General features: G+C 37.2%; 4 protein-coding genes and 1 long non-coding RNA gene across 17 annotated transcripts; 2 read left to right on the plus strand and 3 right to left on the minus strand.

The window, feature by feature from the left end:
• Positions 1 to 1,133: 1,133 nt before the first annotated feature.
• On the minus strand, positions 1,134 to 3,439 carry LOC110748516 (uncharacterized). The gene is made up of 3 exons (XR_015836433.1): positions 3,004 to 3,439; positions 2,193 to 2,432; positions 1,134 to 1,593 (listed from the first exon to the last, which is right to left on the minus strand). It is a non-coding gene; the product is annotated as an uncharacterized LOC110748516 (long non-coding RNA).
• Positions 3,440 to 5,055: 1,616 nt separating this feature from the next.
• Positions 5,056 to 6,619, minus strand: LOC110759032 (uncharacterized). Its single transcript, XM_021961042.2, has one exon. The coding sequence runs from the start codon at positions 6,406 to 6,408 to the stop codon at positions 5,410 to 5,412; it is 999 nt and encodes a 332-aa protein (XP_021816734.2). The 5' UTR covers positions 6,409 to 6,619; the 3' UTR covers positions 5,056 to 5,409.
• A 1,006-nt stretch (positions 6,620 to 7,625) lies between these two features.
• On the plus strand, positions 7,626 to 13,028 carry LOC110759017 (uncharacterized). Of its 2 annotated transcripts, none has more exons than XM_021961019.2 (9): positions 7,626 to 7,782; positions 7,999 to 8,134; positions 9,424 to 9,511; positions 9,703 to 9,762; positions 10,213 to 10,275; positions 10,372 to 10,572; positions 10,665 to 10,776; positions 10,900 to 11,117; positions 12,700 to 13,028. In XM_021961019.2, the coding sequence occupies exons 2-9, from the start codon at positions 8,007 to 8,009 to the stop codon at positions 12,790 to 12,792; spliced, it is 963 nt and encodes a 320-aa protein (XP_021816711.2). In that variant the 5' UTR covers positions 7,626 to 7,782; positions 7,999 to 8,006; the 3' UTR covers positions 12,793 to 13,028. The 2 variants fall into 2 exon arrangements, with proteins under 2 accessions (XP_021816711.2, XP_088111319.1); XM_088255193.1 differs by lacking the exon at positions 7,626 to 7,782 and adding an exon at positions 7,900 to 7,923.
• A 2,241-nt stretch (positions 13,029 to 15,269) lies between these two features.
• Positions 15,270 to 25,122, plus strand: LOC110759024 (P-loop containing nucleoside triphosphate hydrolases superfamily protein). 6 transcript variants are annotated; one of them, XM_088254838.1, is made up of 13 exons: positions 15,272 to 15,629; positions 15,995 to 16,433; positions 16,575 to 16,658; positions 16,950 to 17,117; positions 17,301 to 17,407; positions 17,634 to 17,812; positions 19,539 to 19,700; positions 19,815 to 20,030; positions 20,415 to 20,452; positions 20,776 to 20,903; positions 22,496 to 23,918; positions 24,068 to 24,197; positions 24,726 to 25,122. In XM_088254838.1, the coding sequence occupies exons 2-12, from the start codon at positions 16,199 to 16,201 to the stop codon at positions 24,181 to 24,183; spliced, it is 2,856 nt and encodes a 951-aa protein (XP_088110964.1). In that variant the 5' UTR covers positions 15,272 to 15,629; positions 15,995 to 16,198; the 3' UTR covers positions 24,184 to 24,197; positions 24,726 to 25,122. The 6 variants fall into 6 exon arrangements, with proteins under 6 accessions (XP_088110966.1, XP_088110964.1, XP_088110963.1 ...); XM_088254837.1 differs by lacking the exon at positions 24,726 to 25,122 and having other exon boundaries at positions 15,995 to 16,078; positions 16,176 to 16,433; positions 24,068 to 24,332; XM_088254840.1 differs by lacking the exon at positions 24,726 to 25,122 and having other exon boundaries at positions 15,270 to 15,629; positions 20,776 to 20,867; positions 24,068 to 24,332.
• On the minus strand, positions 20,907 to 26,678 carry LOC110759025 (Pentatricopeptide repeat (PPR) superfamily protein). 7 transcript variants are annotated; one of them, XM_021961028.2, is made up of 3 exons: positions 24,768 to 26,678; positions 22,627 to 22,826; positions 20,907 to 22,528 (listed from the first exon to the last, which is right to left on the minus strand). In XM_021961028.2, the coding sequence occupies exon 1, from the start codon at positions 26,545 to 26,547 to the stop codon at positions 24,874 to 24,876; it is 1,674 nt and encodes a 557-aa protein (XP_021816720.1). In that variant the 5' UTR covers positions 26,548 to 26,678; the 3' UTR covers positions 20,907 to 22,528; positions 22,627 to 22,826; positions 24,768 to 24,873. The 7 variants fall into 7 exon arrangements, with proteins under 7 accessions (XP_021816720.1, XP_088110972.1, XP_088110971.1 ...); XM_088254846.1 differs by having other exon boundaries at positions 20,907 to 21,618; positions 22,368 to 22,826; XM_088254845.1 differs by adding an exon at positions 23,731 to 23,786 and having other exon boundaries at positions 20,907 to 22,826.
• Between the last annotated feature and the right edge of the window lie 831 nt (positions 26,679 to 27,509).

Here is a 27,509-nt window from a genome sequence, read left to right on the forward strand (position 1 = left end):
TGAATTATTTTTAGCTTGGGTAGCCATGACATACTGCTAGGTGTCACTCATGGCTTATGGAAGCCCTGTAAGGACTAATTATAATTAGCCTTCGCCAATAGGGAGAATTGTATGAAGGGATACAATTCACACTTGATTCAGAGTGAATCATTCATACCCACTGCCTTGTTAATTAGAATCTATAAGATTGCATACTGAAAAGGAATCGATTGGAAAATTATGAAGATAATGAATAATTTTGTGACTTGGTCAAAGTCAATGTGAAAGTCAAAGGTCAAAGGTCAAAGTCAAAAGTCAAAGATCAAAGGTCAAATGGTTGACCCGACACTTGACATGGTCAACTAAGGATGACTGGAACCAACACTCATTAGACAAGTGAGTGATTAAATTAGTTAAGTCACTAGAGTAATTAAATTGATTAGATTAATTTAATTATTCAATTAAAATTATGAAACTTTAATTAAAGGTCCCATATGACTTGGAAATTCAAAAAGGAATTTGACCATATGGACTTAAGCACATATGTGACACATTATAGGATTAATGTGTTGGACCAAGATAGCAAAAGATGACACATAAAAAGGGGGTGTGGCTACACTAGGGCTTGGGGGCATTTTTGTCACTCTTGTGATATTTTTTATCCTATAAGTGTGTAGTTATGGAATCCTATCATCCTAGGGGATTTTCAAGTTGGTGAAATTGGAAGAGAGAAAACATCAAGCTCTCTCTCCCTAACCCCTTGAATATACCATGTCAAGTGAAGGTGCTAGCACCACTCTTCACTTGTTGTCTACTCATTCTCTTATCCCATTCAATGTTTGGTGAAGAGCTTTGAGGAGGTGCATATCTTTGTACCTATTTGGAGAGCTACAAGGTGGAGAATCAACATCAAAGAGAGAGCCAACAACAACGGAACCATTCCCTTTACTTGAACACCATTCTTGGTTTCAAGATTCGCTCCAAGGGTATGAACATCTTATCTTTCTCTCAAATAGGATTTAGAGAGTCTTCGGTGCACACTTTCATAGACTTATAAAGATTGGGACCAAATGAGACTTGCATGAATCTCTAGTTTATTTAATGCTTTCGCTTTTACTTTGATTTCATATTAGATATGGCATGCTAGGTGATTTATACTCTCAAAGTTTGGTTGTAGAGTTTTTAGAAATCTCTACATAACACCATTCCCACAATATTCCCTTCAGAAAGTACTAAAACGGAAATGAAAACTGTTGTCGTTTCCATTTTCTGCATTGCAGTTTCTGTTTTCTGCAAAGCAAATTCTGTTTTCTGCAGTGCAGTTTCCGTTTTCTGCATTGCAATTTCCGTTTTATGCAATGTAGTTTCTATTGTTTGCAATGCAGTTTTCAAAAAAAAGAAGAAGATTTTGTGTCATTGAAGATCGCCATTTGTCTTCGAGAACTTGATTGAGTATAAGAATGCTGCTTCAGGTTAAAATTGCATGTTATTATTCACCTAAACTAAAGATCATATAAGTAGCTTCATTTGCATCTTCCCGAAGTGCAAATGCAAACACTGTTCAAAAAATCGATCTATAGAAAGTTGAGTAGATTGGAGACACCAAAATGTAACCTGCAAAATGTAAATCAACCTGCTTCAGCTACAAAACTCACTTTGCCTCTTTGATTTATAAAATATAAACAAAAAACTGAGATAGTTCGACCCAATAGAATTGTTAAAAGCAACAATCTTTCGAGATGAGAAAGAAAACTCACACTGCATTGGTTTTAATTTTACTCATCTCCTCGAACTCCCCTACTTTCTACAACATGCATAATTTTTCCCAAGAATCTAGAAGGTACAATGCTCCAACACAATCAGGTTTTGCTTAACAGAAAGATTGCAGCAAAAAGTATTTAACTTCCTAACCAAGGAAATATTCATGGTAATCCATAGTTTTTTCTCTGACAGAATCAAAGATTAAGGAATCTTCTAACCCTCATAAGAGATGCCTCATCATTTCTGGGGCATCCTAGTCTGCTCAAAAGTGCTCAACCAACAGAAGGTCCAATCCTACTATCCCACACAATAATGGTAAAAGATGCAACATACTTTTCTTTTTCCAATCTGTATAGTAATAGCCTACCTTTACCATGTGGGGTTTCATTTTTCTATTAATAAACGAACAATTTGCTTATAACGACCAGATTCATTGAATGTAATTGGCATACCATGACATCAAATTGCTTAGGCTTCGAAACAAGTTGCATGCAGTAGTTGTCCACAATTATTTCCTTATAGTCGATCCCAGGATATTTTGTGGCCACCTCACAACAAGACTCTAAGAACAGGCCATCTCCAAGATTCATAATGTTTGCTTTGTGCACAGCAGTCACCTTCTTTCTGTTGTTTAGGTAAGCGTATTCAAAAGCATATTTAGCAATGTGCTCTGAACAGAACGTTGTGATCACCTAGCAAAAGAGTAAGTGTAAGTGACAAAAATATCCCCAACACTATGCCATATGGAGAAGATAACAAGAAACATTCCTTAAAATTGCAAGAAATGTAAGGGAAAAGTTTATAAGGAGAAAAAGAACCCCATCAAACAAAGTGATACTCCTGCTACAATTACTAGATCACTTTCTATAGCAAAGTAATCCAATCAACTCTCTCTTCACAAACAAGCAAACACTGTTCAAAAAAGTGAAAATGCTACAGTGCGAGCTCACACAATGCAAACTCCCTTCCCACTCCAAATCAAACCCCAACACTCTGCACATCAACCATCGATCAAAATTGAACCAAAAAGTCAGATATTTACGCCTATACATCACCATTAGCAAAAATTATCAATTTAACGAAGTAAAATTCAGTACAAACAATGTGACTATTCACAAATTTACACAAACACAAGCAAATAAAAAGAATTAACAACAACTACGCAGATCATATCACAACAACATCGCAGAATCTAAAGCCAAAAAAAAAGTCATTTTCCAACTATCAACAACTAGGAAGAAAAAATTGCATAAACATAAATACCTCAAAATCAATACAATTCAGCGCCCGCCCAAGAACGACCTTAATGCGAGAGAGCTAAGACAAAGAAGGAAGAACCAAACAAAGAGAACTACCCTCCTCTGCTCTCCAAAATCAGCCCTCCTCCACCGGAACTAGCCACCACCAATGACGTCTCGTACTGATTCACAGCCACTTTGTCATCGTCGGAAAACGAGTCTACCTCCGAAGCCGAGCCGGATGAGCCCTGCCAGAGCTTCTTGCTGCAGCCAAGCTTAGGCTTTATTTCGGAGCAGACTCGTCGCGAGGAAGAAGAGAGAGAGCTTGTGGCACGACATCGTAGAGGGAGAGATTTGATTTTGTGCTTTTAAACAAAAATGGTAAAATTATATTTTTAATCTTTATAATTTAGATAGGCCCAACGAATCTAGGCCTCCTCTTTTGCCAAATCTAAAACAAAATTTGATTCCTATGTATCAAAACCCAAATGGAATTACTAATATGTCTCAAATCCTAATTTGTAAAGAATTTTATATTTAATACCTAATTTTTCTTTTTTCAAAATAGTGTAGCCGCTCGGCTATACTTGGGTAATTTGTTTTTAAAAATCGTATGGCCCCGTGGCTATGCGAGGCGGTGCCAAAGCACTAGGCGGTTCCTTTTTTCCTTTTTATTTATAAATAGTATCGCCACGCGGCTATACTCGGGTATTTGTTTTTTTTAAAATAGTATAGCTGCGCAGCTATACTCATGTATTTTTAAATTTTTTTAAAAATAAATAGTATAGCCGCGCGGCTTTACGGTATATATATATATATCCTTTTTTTTTTCCAAAAAAGTTTTTTCCCCGATTTTCTAATAACGTCGCTAACCTATTGATACTTCCAAATTGGTGTGTATTCTTCAACACTACTCAGAGCAGCTGTGTTTGTTCCATATCCCCCCTGGCTACAAAGATTCCCATAACCACAAGCACCACCTGCATAATGCATCACCACCCCCAATTAGGCTGGTAGATTGATCAAGTAGGGAGGGAAGCTTACAGGGACAGGCTAATGAAAGGTGTACGTACTGAAACCAAAACCAAAACCAGCACAGTCAACAATCACTATTGACTAGTGAAGTACGAGATGTAATACAGATACAGTAGTATAGCTTGATTTGGTACTGATAAAGGATAATGAAGGAAAAAAAAGATGGGATGCATGGTTTATTTATATGCAGAGATGACAGATCCGGAGGTAGATATGGGATGGGATGGGATAGGAGAAGATTAAAGAATTATGTAAATGGCCAGATTATAGAATAATATAGTTAGAAAGATGGACATAACAGTATACATTATTAGCAACAATCAGATGCCCAATTTGACCTTGTTGATTGATTAACCATTTCTGTACCCCATTATTTGATAAATTTTCACTTTCTCTCTCTATAATCAGATTTACTTTTGGGTTGGCATTTGGATGATGAAAAGCTGTCCTATGACCTTTGAATTTTTATCCTAAATTAGTTAACATGGTAACAGAGCAAAATGTACCCACGTTAGCATGCTCTTCTTGCGACACTATTTCCATCATGTTTTACGCAATGCTTCATTCAGCGGGATCATATAGGCAGCTCCTTTTCCACTTACACATGCTGTGCTGGTTGTGTTTATATGAAAACACTATATATTTATTTAGGTCTACATCAGGCTTAGAGGATATATATACATCTGTCATCGGCATTGAGGTTCTCGCTAGCTGCACCAAGTGAGAAAAATGTGTTTGTGATAAACTAGTCAATCCTTTGTGATGATGTCTAGTACTGATCATTTATTAGTCTTCATTGTCATCGGCATTGAGTCTGTTCTCTACGGAGAGCCTGTCACAGGACCTGCTGCTCTCACCTGATCATTATTATTAGTCTTCATATCACGATCATTTGATTTATGGTTTCTTTCAGAAGAAAATTCATTGGTTTGGTCACAACTTATAACCACAAATATTCGTAGTTATTGTTATAGTCATTACTCAATCCTCGTATCAAACTTGAATTGATTATGCTGCCACTTCCATTGTTATTCTTAAGAACGTTACAGACAACATCTTATGGACGGACTATCAGTCGTGAATTCAGCGTACAAAATTTGAAACAGAGGAGATTATTAGTCTTGAAGATCATGGTTGAGAGGGTTTCTTGTGCAATGTGACAATTGCAGCACCATGATATATAATACAGACACTAATATTATTGCTTTGCCAAATATAATAACCTGCACTAGAAGTAGCAGTAGTTTTGGAAGCTGTTGACGAATTATAATGTAAACCACTGGCACTGCTGCTTTCTTATTAATAATAAATAGATCTGTGAGTGAGAGATCACAGTGCATGCATATAGTACCATTGGCATTCATATATATATATATATATATATATATCCATATAATTAATTATTAGTAACAAGTCTTGTCTGCATTTCATCATGTCTCTCCTGAGCTCTCTTCCTGATCATGAGATTCCGTCTCTTCATGTTCATGACGTTGATGATACCCAGCTTTTGATCTTTACCATTACCATTACCACCACCAATATGACGTAGAGGTACTGGCAATGGCATGGCCTCTAGCCCCATCAACTTGGCTACCACTCCTGGTTTGCACCACACCACGCTCTCCCCTGCTAAAGTGGCTGGCAAAGGCAATCTACTAGGCTTATTATAACTACTACTACTTGTATCATTATCATCATCCTCATATAATGCTACTTTCCCTGATAGACGACCACGACAGTCGCTCCTAGGCCTGCTGCAACATACGTCTGATTTTCTTCCACCACCTGCACCAGCAGCTAAGCTGTTTCTGAAGGAGGAGCGGTACATGGCATCCTTGCCATCAAGAGAGAAGCGAGGGTACTGATTTAATGCATTCCTTGCAGACCTTAAGATATCAGAATTGTTAACGCAAGACATTCTACCCTTGTAGTACTTGTTCTTGTTGTAGTCTTTCAGCTTTGAATACTTTGATCTTGCTGCTATCTCCTCTTCCAAATCTAACCGCAATATCATCTCCTCCAACGTCGGCTGTGGGCTTTTCTGATGATGATCATGATTATGATCATGATCTGAATTATTAATATAATTAGAAGAAGCAATATTATCAATATTGTGATTAATATTTTGCTGCAAATAATAATCATAATTAGTAGGAGAGCGAACAACAGGAACTGCAGGATTAATAATATTATTAGTGGAGGACATATCAGCTGCAGTAGAAGTAGTATGATGATGATGAGCAGCAGCAGCAGGGCCAGCGGTGCAGCTGGTCATCTTGTGATGTTGGTTGAGGGTAGAAGTTGAGCCATCGTCGTTGCAAAAATTTCTCAACCCTTTCTTCATCTTGGCTCCCAGAGAGTTCTTGATCAGAAACAAGGACAGCTGGTCTCTCATTGATCAGACAGAATATATCAGATCGATCGGCTAAGCTGCTCCTTACTAACTATATATATATATATATATATTTATATATAGCTACTAAATCATCTAGCCTAGCCTAGCTTCAAATAATATATATTTTTTAGCTAGCTAGTGCAGCAGGGGATCCGATTCTGATTTTCTGAAGAAGATGAGGTGCTGGATCGAGACAGAAATCAATATGTTATATACAAGTTAACGTGAAAATTGTGGGAGCGGTGGGGTGGGACTTTAGTTATGCTATATTTTTGAACCAACCAGCGCCTCTAGATACTAGATAGAGATAGCCTTAATAGCATTCACATGACAAAAGCGAGAGGCTTCACAAGTTTTGCCCTTCCTCCTGAGCTGGTCTCTGCAAACTCATAATCTCTTTACTTTGCATCAATCAATCAATCCAATAGCAATCTGTCTGTCTATATACGTACGTCTCATAAATTCATATATATATATAGACATAGTAATTAACGATAATAAATATAGTTTTCACTCACTCCAATCGGTTGAGGGAAGATCATCATCATTCATTCGAGCTAACCGTTAAAGAAGGTTTTAAAAAGGATTTAGTTCATGGATAAATACTAAGGATCCTCGCTAGTCGGGATCCAGTCATCCTTACTGTCAATGATACAAGCTCTAATAAGAAAGGGGGAATAAAATCTAGCGATATTAAACAAAGGAGGAATCGAATTATCAAACTGAGGACTTTGGGTGCATAAGTAAATGCTCTTATTAATTACAAACCTCTTGCTCACCGTCAATGACTTTACCACACATATTATAGTTTTAAATATTTAATGGATGGTTGATTGTTGGATTAGTAAGTGCAACAAGAAGGTGGGTGTATCATGCATGGTAGCATGGTTCACGAATTTTTTTAATAAATAAAAAAGTTGTACATGTGTAAAAGTGCTATTGGGCCGCATGAACCAAGTAGCATGCATGCTGGAGTTGAAAAGATTAAAAGCTCCACCCTTTTATGCTCAATTGCTGATGGAAATCTTGTGCACAATGTATCATTTATCTTTTTTGGTCAAAGTAATAATATTGCAAACAAAAATTCAAAATTTTTCAAACAAAAAACGGAAAAGGACAATTTAATAGGCCTGGTGGTTGCAAAGCAGGAAGGATTTCACCAAGAGAAAGAAAAAGCAAAGCAGGCCGGATTGGACCCAAACTTATGAACAACGGGCCGTGTCCATGGGCCTGTTTTGACATCCGAAGTGCTCCTTCCCCAATCTACCCGTATCCAAGGAGACGACGGCCATAACTTAATTGATTTTGCAGATTTTGATTTCTATAATTTCCGATAAAACCATCAAAATTCTCAGCCTCAGCCTCAGCCCTCAGGTGATCCATCTATGTTTTGTTAATGTTATTTTCTTCGTTTGGATTTGCATTTCGTGTTTTTGAATTGTACTTATAGATGAGATTTGTTCTCTTAATTCTTAAATCGATCTCTGCTTCAGTTTGTGTATGTATGCATCAAAGGTAGATTCGAATGCGATGTAAACAACTATGACATGATTTGATCCGTGATTTGATCAATCTGATCCACATGTGCAGGACCAAAGATGAAGGCAGCTCTGCCTCTGCTACTATGTTTGGTAGCTTTGCTTGTTGCGCCTCAGATTCTCTCGGGGTTTCCCTTGCCTTCCACTTCCACAGTGCCAGCTTTCCTCTGGTCACCCCATTACGATCAGTATGTACTACTTCAGCTTACTACTTTATAAATCAAGTCAAGTTTCAGAGTCTTAGGCTGCACTGTTTTTTTGCCCAAACTTCTGAAAATACTTGAACACAACCTGTTGCTGCCTTTCTTTTACAAGTATATAGGTCACTTTTATTTATATTTGGAGGGCGAAAAAAAGAAAAGAGAATTTGACATACACTAACGCTCGACTTTCTATCAAATTAATTTCCGTTCAATTTGAAATAACTTGTAGTTCTTGCTAAATCATTCTTTTGTGTTCCTCTATTTTTCTCTAAATTGTGGAGTGGCTTCCGGTTGAGATTGACTAGTAAAAGCAAGATGTGTGGGTGGATCAACTCATAAGTTGCCACTAAAATGAGGATCTACTAAGGAAAACACTTGACATTTCTTGGTTAATGGAGGGATGCTGCACTACATTTTGCAGTTGTAGCTTCCCTTTTAACTAAAACTCCCCTTTTCTTCTATCCAACTTATTGTTGGATTTGGCTAATAGGTGTGATGCAATATGGTTAATTCAAAGATATATGTGCTCCTATTCTTTTTGCCTCCAATATTGAGAACTTTTGACATTTTATATTCTTTTTTCTATTAAGAAGTATCAAAGACAGTGATACTTTATCAAATTGAACATGTTTTCAGTTGTTAATGCAAGTATCAACTGAAAATAATTGTGTTAACAAGTATCAAGCAGGATCTGAAATAATTACTCTGGAGTTTTGGTTATTTTGTAAAGTTGCATCATGTTTTCAGTTGTATTCTCAACATTTCATCTATTTTGTTAGTTCTTTAAGAAACATAACCTAGTCTTTAAGGTTCAGTTTCAAGCTTGGAAGATTAAATTTTCACTCCTTGAAAATTTCAGCAACTTATCACTTTCAGTTTCTTCCTCAGAGAACTGGTGACCCTAAGGGCCTTAAAATTGTCTAGGTACTTTGAGGAGGCAAAAGATGACCTGGGAGAGGAGAGTGAGGTGTTCAGGATACTCTTCGAGGGAAGCAGTTTATGTATTTTTAATTTAGCTCTTGAGAAAAAAAAGGAAATTAAAAACTGATTTACCATCAAACTCTTGGATACAGTCAAACCATGTTGTCTTTTCTGCATGTGGTATCTCTTTTGATGGTGGTATACTGTTACTTTGTGATTTTGTCAAAATGATAAGGGCATTGGTAGCATGCATCGTTTACGTGATTTTTAATTTCATTAAAAAAATTCTTTGGCCCATATTATAGTGCCCTTTGTTCCTCATTGTGTACTGATTACGTGCTTTCACACAACAGAGTGAAGGCAGCCATAAATTACCAGACTATCTCTCCAATGGATTTAGCTAAGTCTGTTCTTTCAGAAGGTGGCTGGTCGAACATACTGGTATTTTGTTTTCCTTTTTACAGTGATAGTTTACTGCAGTTAGTTTTTTACTTTTTATACTTGTTTTATATGAACTTCTAAAAGAGAGAAGTTGTCTCTTTGGTTTTACATTTGTTTTGCATTCTTAAGTTTTTAGCACTATTGATATTGTCTTCTAAGTTGTATGTATGTATTTGTTTTCAACTTCATAGTGCTCTGGAAACAAATTTCATCAGCCTTTGGAGCTGGCTCTTGTCTTCGTTGGTAGAGAGGTAAGAATTTTGATGTATTCTTTTCGTCGTGTAACTTCCCTATACATGTTCCCAATCCATTAAAAGTTACTTCATATTTGAAAATCCTTTGCTGTGACGAGAATGAAATACAGTGCTGCGCAATTTGTTCTTGTTTGCTTACATCTCTAGCTACTTTATGTGTTTATATTTTATGGGACTTAATTGTGACTGCTTTTCTAGAATCAAAACAGTTGCTTGCAAAGTACAAGACTAAGGAAATAACATGAAATTGGTATTTTAACTTCCTAGACATTTTTGAATGATTATAAGCATCACACTCTCTGAGAACCAATTAGATCTTTCAGAGTCATAATTGATACAGCTTTCACTTTTTGGGTGAGGTTTTTTATTTACAAAGCAATGCAGTGAAAACCTTTTGCTGTTGTGTCTATATCTTGTGCTACTAAATTAATACCTTTGTTTTCTTAGTTACAATCTTCAGATATTCCTGCAAACAAACATGCAGATCCAGCTCTTGTGGACTTGCTCAAAGTAAGTATAGAGTTTGCCTAATTGCATCGGACTTTTGGTTGAAATTTATGATGAAAATTTCTGCTTTAATAGCTACAATTCCATGGTCTTGAACAGGGTTCTTTCACAGGATCCAATTTCTCAATGGCCTTCCCATATGTTGCTGTACCAGAGGAGGATGCTATGGAAAATTCTTTGGTGTCAGGGATTTCGGAGACTTGTGGGCAGGATTTTGGATTCAGTAACGTTGCTTTCTTGGAGTCGTGCTCTATTGAGGGTGAAAATTTTCAAAAGCTTGCAAACCTGCAATCGTTCCATGTAAATCAATTTGACAATCATGTGTTATACTATATACTTTTTAGGTCTATGAAAAAGATCTGATATCTTTTTTCCTCAATAACATTGTGCAGGATTATCTTGGTTCAAGGACGGAGAAGAGATCCAATGGAGAAGTAGATTTGGTTGTGTTCTGCCATAAAGGATCTGGTTCTTCCAAAGAACTTGACCAAACACTTTCGGAGGGTATGTTAAGTTGAAACTGTTAGTATGTAATAATGCATATATATCATGGAAGTTCTTTGGTTGTGTACACAAGTCACACTGGTCTAGGACACTGTCATGCAAATCTTTCAATTGGATGTGCAGGTAAAATTTTTTCCGAGCTTATTAGTTCCATGGATCAGTCTGGGGCAAAATATGGAGTTCTATATGTTTCAGATCCCAGTAAGTCAATCCAATATCCTTCTTATCGAGAATTGCAAAGGTTTCTTGCTGAAAGTGCTTCAGGAAATGCATCAGCCAATTCAACAGCCTGTGATGAAGTTTGTCAGATCAAATCATCTCTTCTAGAGGGACTTCTAGTTGTAAGTATCCTTCTTCCACATTTTTCATGTTTTCTATTCTGTGGTTAAGTGTTTGTAGCTTCTACAATTTTTTAGAGTTTGTAGCTTATACAATTTTTTAGAGTTTGTAGCTTCTGCATTTTACATACATTCTAGTTTCTTTATTTCGTCAACATTTCTTTTGAACATTTGCTTAAGTACAATGTTGTAACAACTTTACTTAGTTATACACAGAGGATGACTTATTCAGATCTTTTTTTGTTAATTACTTCTCGAACATATGTTATTGCACCTTTTTTCTTCTCTTGCACAAATTTTTACTTTGCTCCACATGGTTCGTTGATTTTGTGGCATGAGTTACTGATGCATTTCAAACTGACCCATCTGACTGCTTCTTATCAATGAGCTTGTAGAGACATATCTCTCTCTCTCTCTCTCTCTCTCTCTCTCTCTCTCTCTCTCTCTTCATTTCTTTACCCCTCTTGATTGTTTAAGGAAGAACTGTGGAACCGTTCCAAATGCTTAGCGACATTTACATGTCCATACGGCCAGGAGTGACACATATTAGGTGGTCAGTGAAACCTACATATTTTAAACTTATGAACTGAAGGATTGAGTCGTAGAAATAAGCCAAAACTTGACATGAAATCCCAACTGTTCCTGATTTGTTGGAGCCATAACAGTCTATTCCAAGATTTCTTGGGTGATGGTAAGAGCAAAGTAACAATTCTTCATGATTGCTTCTTCCAAAATCAGGCACATGGTAAGTGCAATAAAGCAGCAGCAGCAGGTAGCAAAGGGGTGATTGGTAGTAATGGCTAGTGCTGCTGCTGTTGCAACAGCTGCATGATTGCTTCTTCCTATCTCTCTACAGTCCACATTGTACTCTGATATTTCTTAGACAAAATGACTTATTTTGCCACTCCATGCATATATATAGGGAGCTTCAGTTGAGGGATCCCTCAAATAAGCTTATTTGAGGGACAACCTTGTAGGGCCCACTTTGTATTTTATTTCACCAATCTAAACCATCTATTATGTAGATATTCATTTAAAGATCATCTCTACAAAAAATCACTTGAATCCGAAATCATTTGACCACTCAATTGAAATATTGAAATTGTAGTACTTTCTTGAAGCACCGTGTTCATTGTTTTGTAGGACACAATTGGATGTCAAAACGGTTTCCGATTTGTCTAAGTTTTTGCAAGGATGATCTATGGATGTAGACTTAAAAAATAGATGGTTTGGATCGCTGAAAAAAAATTCGTAGTGGATCCTAAATGGTGTCCCTCAAATATTTATTTGAGGGATCCCTCAATAGAAGGGGACTATATATATATATATATATATGGGCGCTCTGGTAACTAGTACTTGTCCTCGGGAAGTCGGAATGTCCATTCCACAATTATTCTTTTTATTATTTTTCTTTTCTTTGGTCCATAGATGCCTCACACTCACACATGCATGTTCAGATATAGTGATGCGTGCATTTTTAATGACAAGTATGCAATTCAACAGCCTCCTGTTCTTTACAGATATGCAAATAATATGACTGAGATGCAGAGTCCTGACGTTGTTTCTTCTTGCAATGATGTTTCAGGGAATCGTTTTGCTTATAATCTTAATATCGGGCATTTGTTGTATGATGGGCATCGACACTCCAACAAGATTTGAGGCACCCCAAGAGTCTTGACTTGTATGTGCAAGAAGATAACACCTATCTGTTGTGGTGCTGGGGCTGGGTATTGGGTCTTAGGCATCACTCAAAGTAGTTGCTTGTTATTATATATAGGGGCAGTGGGTTGTTTCCTTGTAATATTTGTGTTTTTTTTCTTCTCGCTTTTCGAAAACCTTGTAATATTTGTTCACTTGGTCAAGAGCGTTCTATTATGTTGGCAATAATGATTTAGGGCTATCGTTAAATGTGTATCCTCCTGATAATGATTTTGACCCCGGTCGGTTGTCTATGGCTGTGTAATTGATTGAAGTACAGAAAAATTTATCCTGTGCAAGAGCCAATTACTCATTCCTTGTCGACATGGAATAATTCCTTTCAAGTGATTTGATGCACGGGTACCCCTACTAGTACTACCCCTTGTAATGAAATTCGATTAGATTATTTACTTCTCGGCTTATCTCATCTTTGGACTCTGGGCAGGGCAGAGCCATAGTAATAGTAAACCTATAATTACAGGTTAAGTTAATTAAAACTTGATATCCCATGAACGTAGTTACGTAGGGAGCTCCCTGCTGCTTGCTATTATTGAAAGGCCAATTATATAAGAGCTACTTCCGGGATCTCGTGCTTTTTGATAATGGGTTATTTTGTGTTCCTACTTCTACCGATTCCTAGGTATATATACAGGGAGCTTTAGTTGAAAGATCCCTCAAATATGTTTATTTGAGGGACATTTTTGTAGAGCCTTAAGATTACGGATTACTTAAGATTAAAATGTAATAAGATTATTAACTCATCTTGTGATTCTTGTACTTAATTAAACCACTAATTAAGTGACTTGATATATATGAATTATATAGAAAATTTACATATATATGCATGCATTAATTACTTCCTGCTGAACCAGTGAATATGGCACCTTCTGCATATGCAAGTGGCTTTCTTTTTATTATTAAAACAGCTCCAATCTATCATTTGCAAATTGTAAGTAGTACTATCTAGCTAGTCTGTCTGAAAAAATGTATATGTAGGAGGAAAGGGAAAGGGAAAGGGAGGGAAGGATATATCATTCCCTTTTATTAACCAAAGTCATCATTTTATATATCATTCTCTCCTCTTAATTCCACCATCCGCCATACAATAGAAGGGGACTATATATATATATATATATATATATATCTAGATCTTATTTGGGATGATTTTTTGATATAAACAAAACGAGTGAGGAATTGAACTTAGGAGCTCGAGTGCAGAGAAAAATATTTTTAACCACTTGAGGTACAAGCTCCTTGCACTTGGAATGATGAGACCATGATAATATATCTCTCATATATATATATATATATGTGTGTGTGTGTTATATAGTTCTAGCTAGCAAGGCTAGCATTGATTCACAGAGAGAGAGGTGACCGGACTAGTTAGTTGAGTGCTGAGGTTGGCAAGTTGTCTTTAGCTACATGTTTCTTTCTGCTCCTCATGCCAGGCCTTTGGTGATATCAAAAATTCACATTAATTCATTAAGCCATAGCTTAATTGCCTTCAAGTTAAAGAGGTACGTACCTACTGCATTCATAACAAATATATTATAAAAAGTATCAAAAGAATATCTTGTAGAAATAGAATGGTAGATGAGTAAGTGATTTGAGGTTTTAACAAAGAAATTTTTAACTTGTAAATCACTGTGGATAGAAAACATATTATAATTTTCTTCTTTTGGTTTAAAGGAGGGGTGAAGCCCAACAAGGCAAACTTTACACAGAAATCATTATGGGCCTAGACACCACCTCCCCCCAAAAATCACACGCAAATCTTCAAACAAGACCTGGGCCACAGCAACTGGTTGATCCCGTGTAAACAGATCATTCATTCAGACACATTTTGGATTCTTTAGAACCAACCAACCACCGAATATTGGCCTCAAGGTTGAAAGACATAAAAACATAAAAAGTAGTATTCGATTCGTCAGTTGCTTCGACAAAATAACAATACGCGCGTGCTGTATAGTTGAAGGAACTGCTTATTGCATATGATCGTTTGTCTGTCTGATGCTCTAGAACAATTAAGACATAGCAGCCGATAAGTTCAAATTCTCACGGCATGATAGTTGTGTATGTATGAGAAATCTCATTCCCTTCTAATTTAGACTACCACTTGTATTATAAAAAAATAAACATAGCCACCATGACATCAAAATCAAAATCATTAAGCAGTTTTACAGGGCTTATTTATTAAAGAAAGTAAATCATTAAACTTTTTTTTCTTTTTCGTTTGTTTGTTTTGCAAAGGAAGTTTCTTTGGTGTATTGGCTTTGTTTAATTGATTGGTCTATGTTGGCGTAGTTTGCAAAAATAAAACACCTGATCAACCACTAGGGAATAAGATGGGACCAAATGAAAGATTATTAGAAGATAGTGAGTGATGAATGTGGGATTGGGAAGGTCGTGGTTGGTTGGTACATGATATGTTGCCCTGGTGGTGAGCATGAGATCAAAATCAAATAGCAAGAGAGAGGCAAGTTATTAATGACAGCTGAGCTGAGCTAGCCCCCCCAACATTTTTCACCTCAACCATCCTCAGCTTCAAGCAAGAGATGAGTGAAAACGCATCATCCTGAAAATTTGAAATGGGACCCTCACCACCAACTACCAGCCTCTCTCTCTCTCTCTCTCTCTCTCTCTCTCAAGTAAGGGGAGGAGGGGGAACTATTTGATTTTGTCAAGAAGCAAAATTCCAACAATGGTTTACCTGTACCAGCATAACATATGAAAGAAATGCAATGCATTATTTTTTGATGAGCTTTCAGTCTTATTCGCAGCAGAGACTAAATTTCTTTCTTCAGCATTCAACAGCTTGTGAGATTTCTTCTCCCTCCCTCCCCTGTCGTTCTTTATTTCTTTGCTTGCCTAGTTATGTATGATTCTATTAATATACTCCAAGTTGTTTGAAATGGGCATTGGCATATATTAATTGAAAGGTTTTGACTGGATAAAATATAAGTTGGGGGCTGCAATGGAGGAATATTTGACCTTGTCTTGGTCTCTTTTTCTTTTGGCCAGTTTAAGTTACATTGTCTTGGTCAAGAATGGCTTCAGCAGACATTCACTTTTAAGTTTTGACTAACAGGAGTTTTCAAGTGCTATAAGCTTCCAGATTCATGCTACTCTTCTCTCCGTGGTTTGGTTTAACTTGTTCATAATTTCTCTGTTCTCTCTTTCAGGCTCGGATATCATCCTTCATCTTTCTTTTTTTCCCATGGATTTCTGCAGAAAACTCACATAACAAAGAAGAAATAGGATTCTCAGTATACCTATAGATTTCTGCAGCTTTATTATCATATACTCTTCATCAGAATTTGAACTTATTTATTTGTTTATTTACCCTACAGAGTTGGCTTGCAGGACAAAGACATTCAGGGAAAAGCATGGCATCAAGAAACCGTGTCCCCAGCCTTCCTGAAAAGATTCATTCCTTACTAGGATTGAAGTCACATCTGACTTCCAGCTGGGTTAAATCTGTTTGTGATATAATAAGAAACCAACCTTCTCAAGGACAATCCACTAAGACTCAATTAACCATTACAAATTTTGAGATAAACAGTTGTTCAGAGAACCGTGATGATGATGATGATTTAAGCAATGCTGCCTCAAATATTAGAGGTAAATGTAAATCCCTTGGCAATGGCATATCTATCTGCAGCACTGCATATATTTTATTTTCTTACAATGTCCATCTGAATATGATCATTCTATTCATCAAACACCTATACCCTTCTCGATTCTCTCTGTGTCTGTCTACAGATGAACTCGCTATCTTGACTGCCCACATTAATGAATTGAACAAACAGAGAAGGCAGGTTCTAAATGAATTTCTGGACCTGAAAGGTTAGTCATTGTTAACTGAAGTATCGTGTTTTAAGGGAGACTTCAAGTTTGATGTGTTACCAAGCGTCCTTACCATCCTATTACAAAACTATGAAGTGTTCTTACTGTCCTGTCAAAGAAAGTGTTTTTACTATACTCCAAATAAGACCAAAACTTGTGAAGAGTTTGTCGAATAAAAATCTGTGCTTCCCCAAAAAAATACTTCCAGATTCTTAGCTGCGCATATATGCTGTAGTTGACCAGAAACAATTTAAATTGCAGAATTGTGCTAACCATAGATTGTCATTGCAGGTAACATTCGAGTGCTTTGTCGTATAAGACCCATCACAATAGGGGAGAACTTTGGCCGTTTTAGGCCTGTCGTTGCATTAGATTCGAGTAATGTTCATCTAAGACTTACTGATAATAAGAGTAAAAGTTACAGTTTCGACGTGGTTTTCCACCCAGGCTCATCACAAGGTGCTTGAGTACATCATAACTTTCTGGTTGTACGTTTGGCCGTTGAGGCTTGTTGCAACTCCAGGCCAAAAAGAAAGAAAAAAAAAAAAAAAAAAAAAAAGGGCCAGTTGCAACTCTTCATGTGTTAACTTATAGAGAGCCATAATTTTTGTGACTGAAAATTTGATTATTGAAAAATTTCAGATGAAGTCTTTTCAGAAGTTGAGCCAGTCATCAAATCCGCACTTGATGGCTACAATGCATGCATATTTGCATATGGACAGACGGGCACAGGGAAAACCTTCACCATGGTGAGGAATAAGGACTATCTTATGACATTTTATAGGCATTCTATACATGCAAGTAAAATCTTGACATAGCCAATAAAGAAATCCATGTCATGCAAGTGAAAAAAACTTACTGGAAAGTTCAGTACCCCAAAAGTCTCAGTTGCATGCCTTGATCTGCCTGACATAATTTCAGTATTAAAGTGACTTAAATGTGGTTTGTATAATAGTTCTTATCTAAATTGTGCAGGAAGGAACTCCAGATTTTCCCGGAGTGGTGCCCCGTGCAATCGAAGCACTGTTTAAGCAAGCAGTGGATAGCAACCATGCGTTTCTATTCAGTTTCAGTATGCTTGAGATTTATATGGGAAATCTAAAAGACCTGCTCATTCCTCAACCAACAAAGGCAATGGATCCACTGCCACCATGGTAAAATTACATGCCGAATGTTTTAAGGCTCATGAGCTACGCAACTCACCATAAATATACTCAATTTGAGCAATAACAGATTTCTTGGCCCAGTCCCGAACATATTAAGCCTTTTGATGTCCCAGTGGTTGTCTAATATTTCTGTTTTGTTGAGAAAATACAAAATTCTATTAATACTAACAAAAAGGAGTCCACTTAAATGTACACGAAACGAAAATGAGAATAGATAGGACTATCAAACCAAAAATATAACAATTTGGATCCCAGGACCCCCTACACTCCTAGCTATAATGGCCTGCAGCCTTTCAATCCATAAGAATAGCAGATAGATGAGTCTGTTTAGATTACGTAGAAACAGAAGTCCATAAGATGACCAGAATCTGATCTTTTTCCCAGGCTCCTCCGCCGTTTTGTCCACTCAAACCTTCAAAGTTATTCTATGTAACCCAATAGCACAGAGAGGGTTAACACACTGCATCCCAGAAAACCTTGGCTTTCTTTCCACCAGTGGTTGTCTAATAGAAATCATAGCTCTGGTTGTAGGAGGCCTTGAGTTCGAAACCTCCAATCTCCATTCCCCCACTTCTCCGCTGATTTGCAAGGTACATGATTGGGCTGCACCCATACACTTCTCTCTATCTGCATTTATCTACCTCTGCAAGCCTACATGTGAAGGAAGTTAACTTAACATATACATTGTTGGTCCATTCCCTTAAGCGCTTAAGCTTTTGGTGTCTTGTGGTTGTCTAACAGAAAAAAAAAAACACAGGTGGTGAAGATGATTAATTGAAAAATGAAGGCCAACTTACTACAGGTTTTATTTTGTGCCCGCATCAACTTTGATAATTTATCTTTCCTGAAAAATTCTTTATGGGCTTTTTAGCCAGTTACAAATTTGATGAAGTTCAATGAACTTAATTTCACTTCTTTCTTCATTATATTGGAGGGTTGAGGAATTATGTACCTGACTTATAGTGTGCCTGAAAATATGACTGCATATGATAATTAGTTGCAAGTCTTTATGCTGAACATCAGACAAATAAAGAGCTTTATTCCTTGTCTATTTTTGCGTGTAGTTGCATTTCATTGTCACCTTGTCACCTTGCATTTCTATCAGTTGTGTTTGTTATATAGCTCACCCCAAAAGATTATTTAAGTATTGAAAATAAATGCGGATGCTTAACAGATTTTAATGGTGTAACCAGTTACTTGAATCATTTTCTAATGTAATAGTAACACATGTAGTAGCTTTCTAGGATTGTTAATAGCAGGGTATACAAACCCGCAATTAACCCTTAAAAAATGCCAGCTACTTAACCATTGTTTTCAGAATCAAACAAGACGTTCACTCATCTGAATGAACATATAATGTCTTTGCAAATGCCTTCTATCACTAGTTTATTACTTGTAAGGCGGGAATCATTTGTTTTGAACTAGAGTGGTGAATGGATGCTTGAAGTAGGGTAAGTCTTCTTCATGTCTTATCAGTTGAAGAAATTCAAAGTAATATTGGGAAAATTTTCCAAAGCAGCACTAACAGTAAGTTATAGCTTATTCCCACGACGAGGAGGAAATGATGGAAGCCAATTCGCTCAATTAATCCTCTCATGGTTTCCTGAATTACATGAGAATTGTTGGCTTGTTGCATCCCTTTACTTTCATAAGTTCCATTTGTTAGTTGTGTTAAGCATTGCCTTCTGAAGTAATCCTACTTTTACTTGAACAGCCTCTCAATCCAAACAGATCCAAAGGGTGGGATTGAAATTGAAAACCTTGTGGCTATTCAAGTGAGTGACTTCAACCAAGCTTTGAAACTATATAGACTAGGGTGCCGGTTCAGGTCAACTGCATCAACAAATTGTAACGTTACTTCCAGCAGATCACACTGGTAACTACTTGCCCTAATAGGAAACTGGCTGTCTCAGATATGTCTTCAGCTTTGGTTACTGGTTTTGGAAACAATACTATTATGTTCTGAGACTTTCTATTTCTGTTGTGGTAGCTTGATTCGCATATCAGTCACATGTAGTGGAGCGCCTGAGAGGCGACGAGAAACAAATAAAGTTTGGTTTGTTGACCTGGGAGGAAGTGAGCGTCTGCTGAAGACAAAGGCATGGGGAAGAAGACTAGAAGAAGGAAAAGCCATTAACTTGTCACTTTCCTCTCTTGGAGATGTCATCAATGCCCTTCAGACTAGAAAGGGCCATGTACCTTTCAGGTAAGAAACACAATCAATCATTATGCATTGATCCTTACTACTTGGGATAAGCAGCATACATCTCCCTTTTTGTTATTTTGTTATTAAAGCCATATCATTAAACTTGAATGAGAAATTAACTCTCCCATAGCCTATTTTAGTGACGGCCAGAAAATCCCACTTGATTAAATTAAATAATCAACGAAACCAGCATGCTTTTCAGTTAATGCATTATACTAGTGTTGGTTGGTACTTGGTATGAGTAAGATACTAACAAGTTTTCGACTCTACACACTTGTTAGTATGTAATGAGTAATAAGCAATAAGAACTCACCAGTTATGATTCACTTTTATTATATAGATGGCTAATTACATAATAAGTTTTTCTTTTTTCACTAATGACAGGAATAGCAAGCTGACGCAGGTTCTTAAAGATTCCCTTGGTAATACTTTACCTCACTGGATCTACAGTATCATTCTTAATTGTAATGACTACCAAGTGACAAGAACATGCCCTACACCAAATTTCTATGATAAATGAGGTTCTTTTGTTTTTACCTATCAAGGCCTGCCACTAAAAAGGTTTCTTGGCGTAAACTATATGCATGCATCAACTAGTTATGTTATATGCCTGCTCTGGAGATGGCAAAACTTATTTTTAAAATATACCCACCTTTTTTTTAATGCCTGTTTCACATGTACTTTATTTTTTATTTTTATCACCATGGTCTAAATATCTTTTCTTCCCTTGATTTTATATTTTTAGGAAAGGACTCAAAAACTCTAATGCTTGTCCACATCAGTCCTAAAGAAGAAGATCTCTGCGAGACAGTGTGTTCTTTGAATTTTGCAACAAGGGTGAGAAGCGTTCATCTAGGGAATACAGATTCAACTGTGAGTAAATGTGACGATCTGTTTTTTTATATTAAATCTGACAAAGTACAAATTCCTTTTGCCTTTTTATTTTGGCCTAGTGACAGTACAAATTAAAATTACCACTATGAATTACACATAAAGATAGTCTCTAAAGTTGACCAAATAAAAAAAAGAGAGTGTCTAATTAACTTTGACAAAGACGCCCTAAAAGAAGCCAAGCATCTAATCCTATCCCAAAGTAGATCCACTTCCTCTTCCTTCTTGTCAACATACCGATTGTTTCTTTCTACCCAAACAATGCACAAAGAGCAAAAATAGCAGACCATCAGAAAATGGCCCCTTTTTGTTAGCCTCTAAATTGCAGTACCTCTCCACCAACAAGAAATATCAACCCCAACACACATCCCTTCAAACACATCGAACAACCAGTGTGCAGCAGTCCCTCCTCCTTTTAATTCAAAACACACCAATGTGGAGTGGAGACAAACATGCGTAAGGCCTTCTTCTCCAGATCATATCACAAGTATTTAGCTTCCATGGACCACTAAACCAGGTAAACTTTGCACCTTAATGGTCACACCAGCCTTCTAAACTTATATGGCTCAGCCATTCCTAACAATTGAACACCATACAGAGTTTTCTCAAGTGAGAATCTCCACAACCATTTGCCTAGTAATGCCTGATTTCCTTTTAACAAATTTCCAATAGCTACCCTACCTTTTCCCCTCAGTTCCTGCACAAGATCCCAATTGATTAAATGATAATTTCCTCCTCACCACAGCCTTCCCATAAGAAGTCTCATGAATTTCTCTAAAATCCTAGCACCCCACCCAAGAATATGAAGATAGACAAAAAATAATAATGCTACTCTTCCCTCTCCTCCACCCATCTAACCTTTTCCACACTTTTTCTGTCACCAGATTTAGAAAAAAGATAATGCAGAAGGGTTGCTCCCAAAGATAATGCCTAAATAAGTCTGTGGTCACTCACACATCGCACAACCGAACTCTTTAGCTAAGGACTCTAACTTCTCTCCCCTACATCAAAATGCACCATCATGCCTTACAATCCTGAAGCTACCCAAACAGTTCAATAATTTTAACCAGCCTCTTTCAGTGAAATTGGAGCATGGTTCTTGATTGATGTCGACTACATTAGATAATCTAGAGAAAAAAATTTGAACTAGAAAAGGAAAAGAAGGCACACTAATACTAATAAGAACAAGTCTAGACACATGACAAAGTGCATGATGTTAGTCTAATGAGTATGTTATAGTGAAAAAGAAGAAAGCTTAATCATTACTCACTTTATCATCTTTAACAAAACTATTGCAAGTCTTCAAGCCGTTTATGCAGGAATCATACGCATATCATAGAAGGGCAGAAAAGTTGTGTTAAAATTAAAATCATAACTAAGAATATTGGTGCAAGAAAGTAGATTCATTTGATAATGAGTAATCATATAATCAGTTTGCTGTATTACCTGGTTAGCTTGCTGCATGAATCCAAGTGCCTTATAGGAACCTCAGCTTATGCAAAAAGCTGATTTTGTTTCTATTATAAATTGTGAACTCTGGTGCCTTAATAATGACTGGAAGAAATTGAAATCAGGAAGAAAGGCAGAAGGAAGTTGCAATGATCAATCTGCAACAAAAGATGACAATGATTGAAGTTGAGCGCCAGGATGTTAGAATGAGTATCAAGAAGTTAAATGAGGAATTGGAGAAATTAACAGGGACAACCCAATCTTCCAGTGAGAAACTGGATGCTGACAATTTATTTAACGACTTGCCCCAAGCTAATCTTGAAATAAATAGGAGCAAGACTAGAAATATTGCAGCAGCTCCCTCTTCGCAGGTACCAAGGTTTATGAGACCTACTATTTGCAGTAGAAGAAAATCTGGACCCGAACACCTAACTTTTGAAGAGAAAGTGAGATTCCCTGCAAGAAGGAGAAGAACAATGAACCATCATGCTAAATCTGTAAATTTCCCTGTAAAGGGTACTTCAGAAAACAACTCAGAATGTAGTATTTCCAGAAATAGCTGTTTAGTGGCTTTGAAGATGAAACGTAGTGCAGATGTAGAAACAGAATGCAGTCAGGATCTATCAGAATGTGATATTAAAGAGGTTGTATTCCCAGAACAGGAAGCATCACCAAAATGCTCCAATCATCACAGAGATCATAGTGAGGAATATGAAAATAGACATAAAAGTAATGCTTGTTCTGCAGAATATTATGTTGATAAGTGGCTACTCCTAAATAAGAATGCACCTGCTACCCCAGAGAAGAAACATATATGTAATGGACAAAAAGAAAGAGACCATTTGCAGGATAAGGAAGTCCAAAACCGCAAGAATGCAATAGAACAGATTGTCAACCACAACAAATTGGAGAAGCATGCTGATGTGGAGGGATCTCACAGGTCCATGCAAGAAGTGGTTATTACCAAACCTCCCACAAATTTGAAGGATTTTGACAATATTGACTCAAGATGTAACTCTGATTCTCCATCAGATGAATTTGTTGAAGATATAATAATACATACAAAAGACAAATTAGATGGCGTGCCAATGGAGACACACATATGGAACACCATTTATCCACCTGATATTTGGTACAGCAGTTTGCATTTGAATGAAGATGATAATGGGGTCAACACTTTATCCCCAATGCAGGTACCATTTGGTGAAACAGAATCCTCAGACAGTTTCTTGTCAAACAATAGCAATTGGTGCCAAATTTCTACCTCTAATTTAGCTTATAGCATTTTGGACTCGAGAGAAGATTCTGGAATCTCAATTTCAAGAATAGAACTAAATTCGGGCTGTCAACAAGTGCCTACCACAATACGTGGGGAAGAATGTGAAAAGGAAGATCTGGACACGTTATTTCAGAGCTCTGCAGAAGGAATAAGACATGGCCTACACAAAATGAGATCTCAAAGAGCTTTATTTATGGAATATGTAACTCCAAAGGAAGCAATCAAGCCACAGCAACTGATAAAGTCACAAGAAAATGATATGAACTCAGGTAAGAAAGATAATTATGTAAATACATGTTCGATCTTTTTGAGCAATACTTTCATCCAGAAGCCTTTTCCTTTGCAAAAACACCTAATCTCCTAATGATTATGTTCTGTTCCATGGTTTCAAAAGTTTCTCTTCCTCTATTTTTGTCAGGAATACGCCATCTTCTTCTACAGAAAATTCAGATTTTATGGGCCAGTGCTCTTCTAGGGTTAGGATTTCAGAACTTGGGACTAGAGCAGGAATTCTTCCTCGGTTTAATACTTTGAAGCAGCTTCAGTAGGTGACTATAAATTTAAAGTCTTAGTAAATTAATCTTCAGATGATTCTGTCCATTTGCTAGGTAACAATATTCAATGAAATAAAGCGACATTCATGTAAAAATGTGCATTGAAAAATCATATCACAATGTTTACAAGTTCAATATCTTAATTGCTTTTACGAAGCTCTTTCAGTTTCAAGTTCACCAAGCAAATCTGATTTGTACACGAAATTGAGATAACTGACAAAGACACTATATAAACCACTCTTGTGACTCTCCTTATGCAATTTCTACTTCTGAGAAGCTAATGAAGTGTCTTATTAACCACGGAGATTCATAGAACATATAAGCTCTATATTTGGCTTCCTTGTATATCATTCTTTTAATAGGTTTAGATGATGACAGGAGCTTGCTAAATTGGTGTTGGCATTTTGTTAAGTATCTTTCTTTGTTTGACACACCAAATCATGTATGTTGTGCCTGAAGAACAATTTGTAGGATACCATGAGGGTGAAGAGCAAGAATAGTTATGTTTTTATAATCTCTCAGCAGCTCAAAAAGACAGAAGACGTTACGTTGGAAAGAAAATACCTGCTTGTTGATGAAACCCTGGTAGAGATACGGTGATGCCAAGGAGATTTCAGATCTGGTTAAACTGGACGTTGGAAGAATTGGAGTATCAAATCCTGGCTAATGGCTATTCAGCAAATTCAAGCAGCTCCCCAAAATCTTGTTGCAGATGTCCAGCCAGCTTCAACTGCCTGAAAATCTTATACAGGACTTCATATATCCTAGTGCATTCAAAGTGGGATTTGTCTCCTGCAATGAATTCATGAACTCTGTTATTCACTTCTATGGAACTCCTTCCTGGAGTCTTCTTCACACCCGTGTCCCTCATAACTTTCCTTAGCATTCCCGATTCATTCCACCTACCCAGAGAACCATATACATTAGACAAAAGTGCATAATTTCCACTATTATGGGGCTCTAGCATTATTAGATGTTGCAAAGCATGTTGTCCAAGCTCCGCATCCCCATGAATATTAGAAGCGGCAAGAAGAGAACCCCATATAGCTGCGTTTGCTTCAAATGGCATCTGTCTAACCAATTCGTGTGCCTCTTGAAGATAACCAGCACGCGCAAGTAGATCTATCATGCAGCCATAGTGCACAATTTTGGGTTTAATCCTATACTTGGAAACCATGATGCTAAAATACCAATGGCCTATTTCAACCAATCGACCATGGCTACAAGCAGAAAGGATGGCAATGAAAGTGATATCGTTAGGCTTGATTTTAGCCCTTTCCATTTGAGCAAACATTTCAACGGCTTCTCTTCCGAGACCATGCAAAGCCAGTCCTGCAATCATGGTCGTCCAAGTTACGACAGTTTTACATTTAGTATTTTCAAAAACTTGAAGGGCTTTTGTTATGTTGCCTGACTTGGCATACATGTCGATAAGTGCGTTGTTGAGAGAAACCAGCTTACGAAATTCATGTTTCTCAATATAGTTATGGATCCACTCGCCCAAGTGGAGAGCCCCTAAATGGGCACAAGCAGAGAGTGCGGCTAACATGGATATCTCATCAGGCTGAACATTCTCAAGCTGCATTCTGCGGAAGATTGTGATGGCCTCGTGGGGGCGGTTCACCTTAGCATATCCGGCAATCAGGGCAGTCCAAGAAATGACATTCCTAATCCTAGGGGGCATAAGTTCGAACAAATGGCGGGCATTGTCGACATCACCTGACTTGGCATATCCTGCAATCATTGCGTTCCAGAGGGCGACATCCCAAAAGGCAAAGGCAAACGCAGCAGCTCCGTCAAACAGTGTGCGGGCGTCGGAAACACATCCACAAGAGGAATACATATGAATGAGGGCAGTGAGGACGCTTGCATCCATGTCAAAGCCAATTCCTATGACATGACAGTGAATCTGTGCGCCCACCAATCGTTGAACTTGAGGTGGCGCCAAGCGAACGACGGCCTTGAGCACAAAAGGGAAGGAGTAGGTGTCAGGGCGCAAGGCGGCGAGTTGGATTCTGTTGTAAAGAGAGATGGCGTGGGAGGGAGAGGGAGAGAGAGCCTTGGCCTTGATGATGGTGTTATAGAGATAAATGCTTGGCTGGCCTTGGGTGCGGGTGAAGACGGAATAGGCGTAATCTGAGAAGCCAAGAGAAGAGCAGGCCTGGATGAATCGGGGAAGGGTTCGGTTGTCCTGATGAAGGCCTCCGGCTACCATAAATCCATGAGCTTGCTCTATGTGTTTGAGGTTGGTGCACTGTCTCAGCCTCAGCCTCAGCAAGGACACCACCTCCGCCGAAATGGGATGAAATGGGAGCTCTCCTCCGCTCCTCATGATCTCATTCATACTAATTTCAATCAATGTGATGATGGATGGATTGAAATTATTGCAATGTAATTTCAAATTTGTGACAACAACCAAACTCTTATAAGTCTGCAAAAGTATTCCTCAAACTCAAGTGGGAATAGAAAGTGAGAGGCTGAAGAAACAATAAATAAATAACATGATGGGAAAAGACAATAGCGTTAAAAGTAAGCCTAGCATTACCCTTAGGCTTAATTGTAGCAATAATTACCGAATTTTGGCTCGCTTCACATATTTTTTTGTCCTCATGGAAAAATATTTAGGGCTCGTTTGATACACGAGATTGATTTGAATTGGCTTTGACTAAATTTAGTACCATGTTTGTTTTATCTAATCCTAGTCTTAGATGGGATTGCTAATACCGGGCCCACCAAAAACACCTCCTTAGGAGAGGACTACTAATCTCATGTGGAAAGGGAGGATTAGCTAGTCCAAATGGTCACCAATGTATAAAATGCATATATTATATTGTAAAATTAATAACATATATTATTATTATTAAACTTACTTACACATATGCTATAATGTACATATATACATGTATATACACATAAATATATCATATATGTATATATGTATATATATACAAGGGCGGAGCCGGAAAATTCATCAAGAAGGGTCAACCTCAAATAATAAAATCATTTCTAAACAAGATAAATTTATCTAGTAATACAAAGTCTTTAGTAATAACTCATATATGTTATTTCAATACATTCACAATAATCGTTCATCTCTTGAAATATTTTCATAATCACTTCATTATCAATAATATCAAATTTCAAAATTCAGATAATAAAGAAATCATATCAACATTATTTTTCTTAATTTGAGATAATAAAGAAATCATAAAAAAAGTGTTTTTGGGTTAGTAATTCTTAAGTTATTAAAAAAGTAAAGAGAAAAAAAAAAATTATAACAGCTTGCTGTTCTTCAATCAGAAGGGT

This window comes from Prunus avium, chromosome 6, assembly GCF_965620075.1.
Source record: "Prunus avium chromosome 6, drPruAviu1.hap1.1, whole genome shotgun sequence".
Classification (NCBI taxonomy): domain Eukaryota; kingdom Viridiplantae; phylum Streptophyta; class Magnoliopsida; order Rosales; family Rosaceae; genus Prunus; species Prunus avium.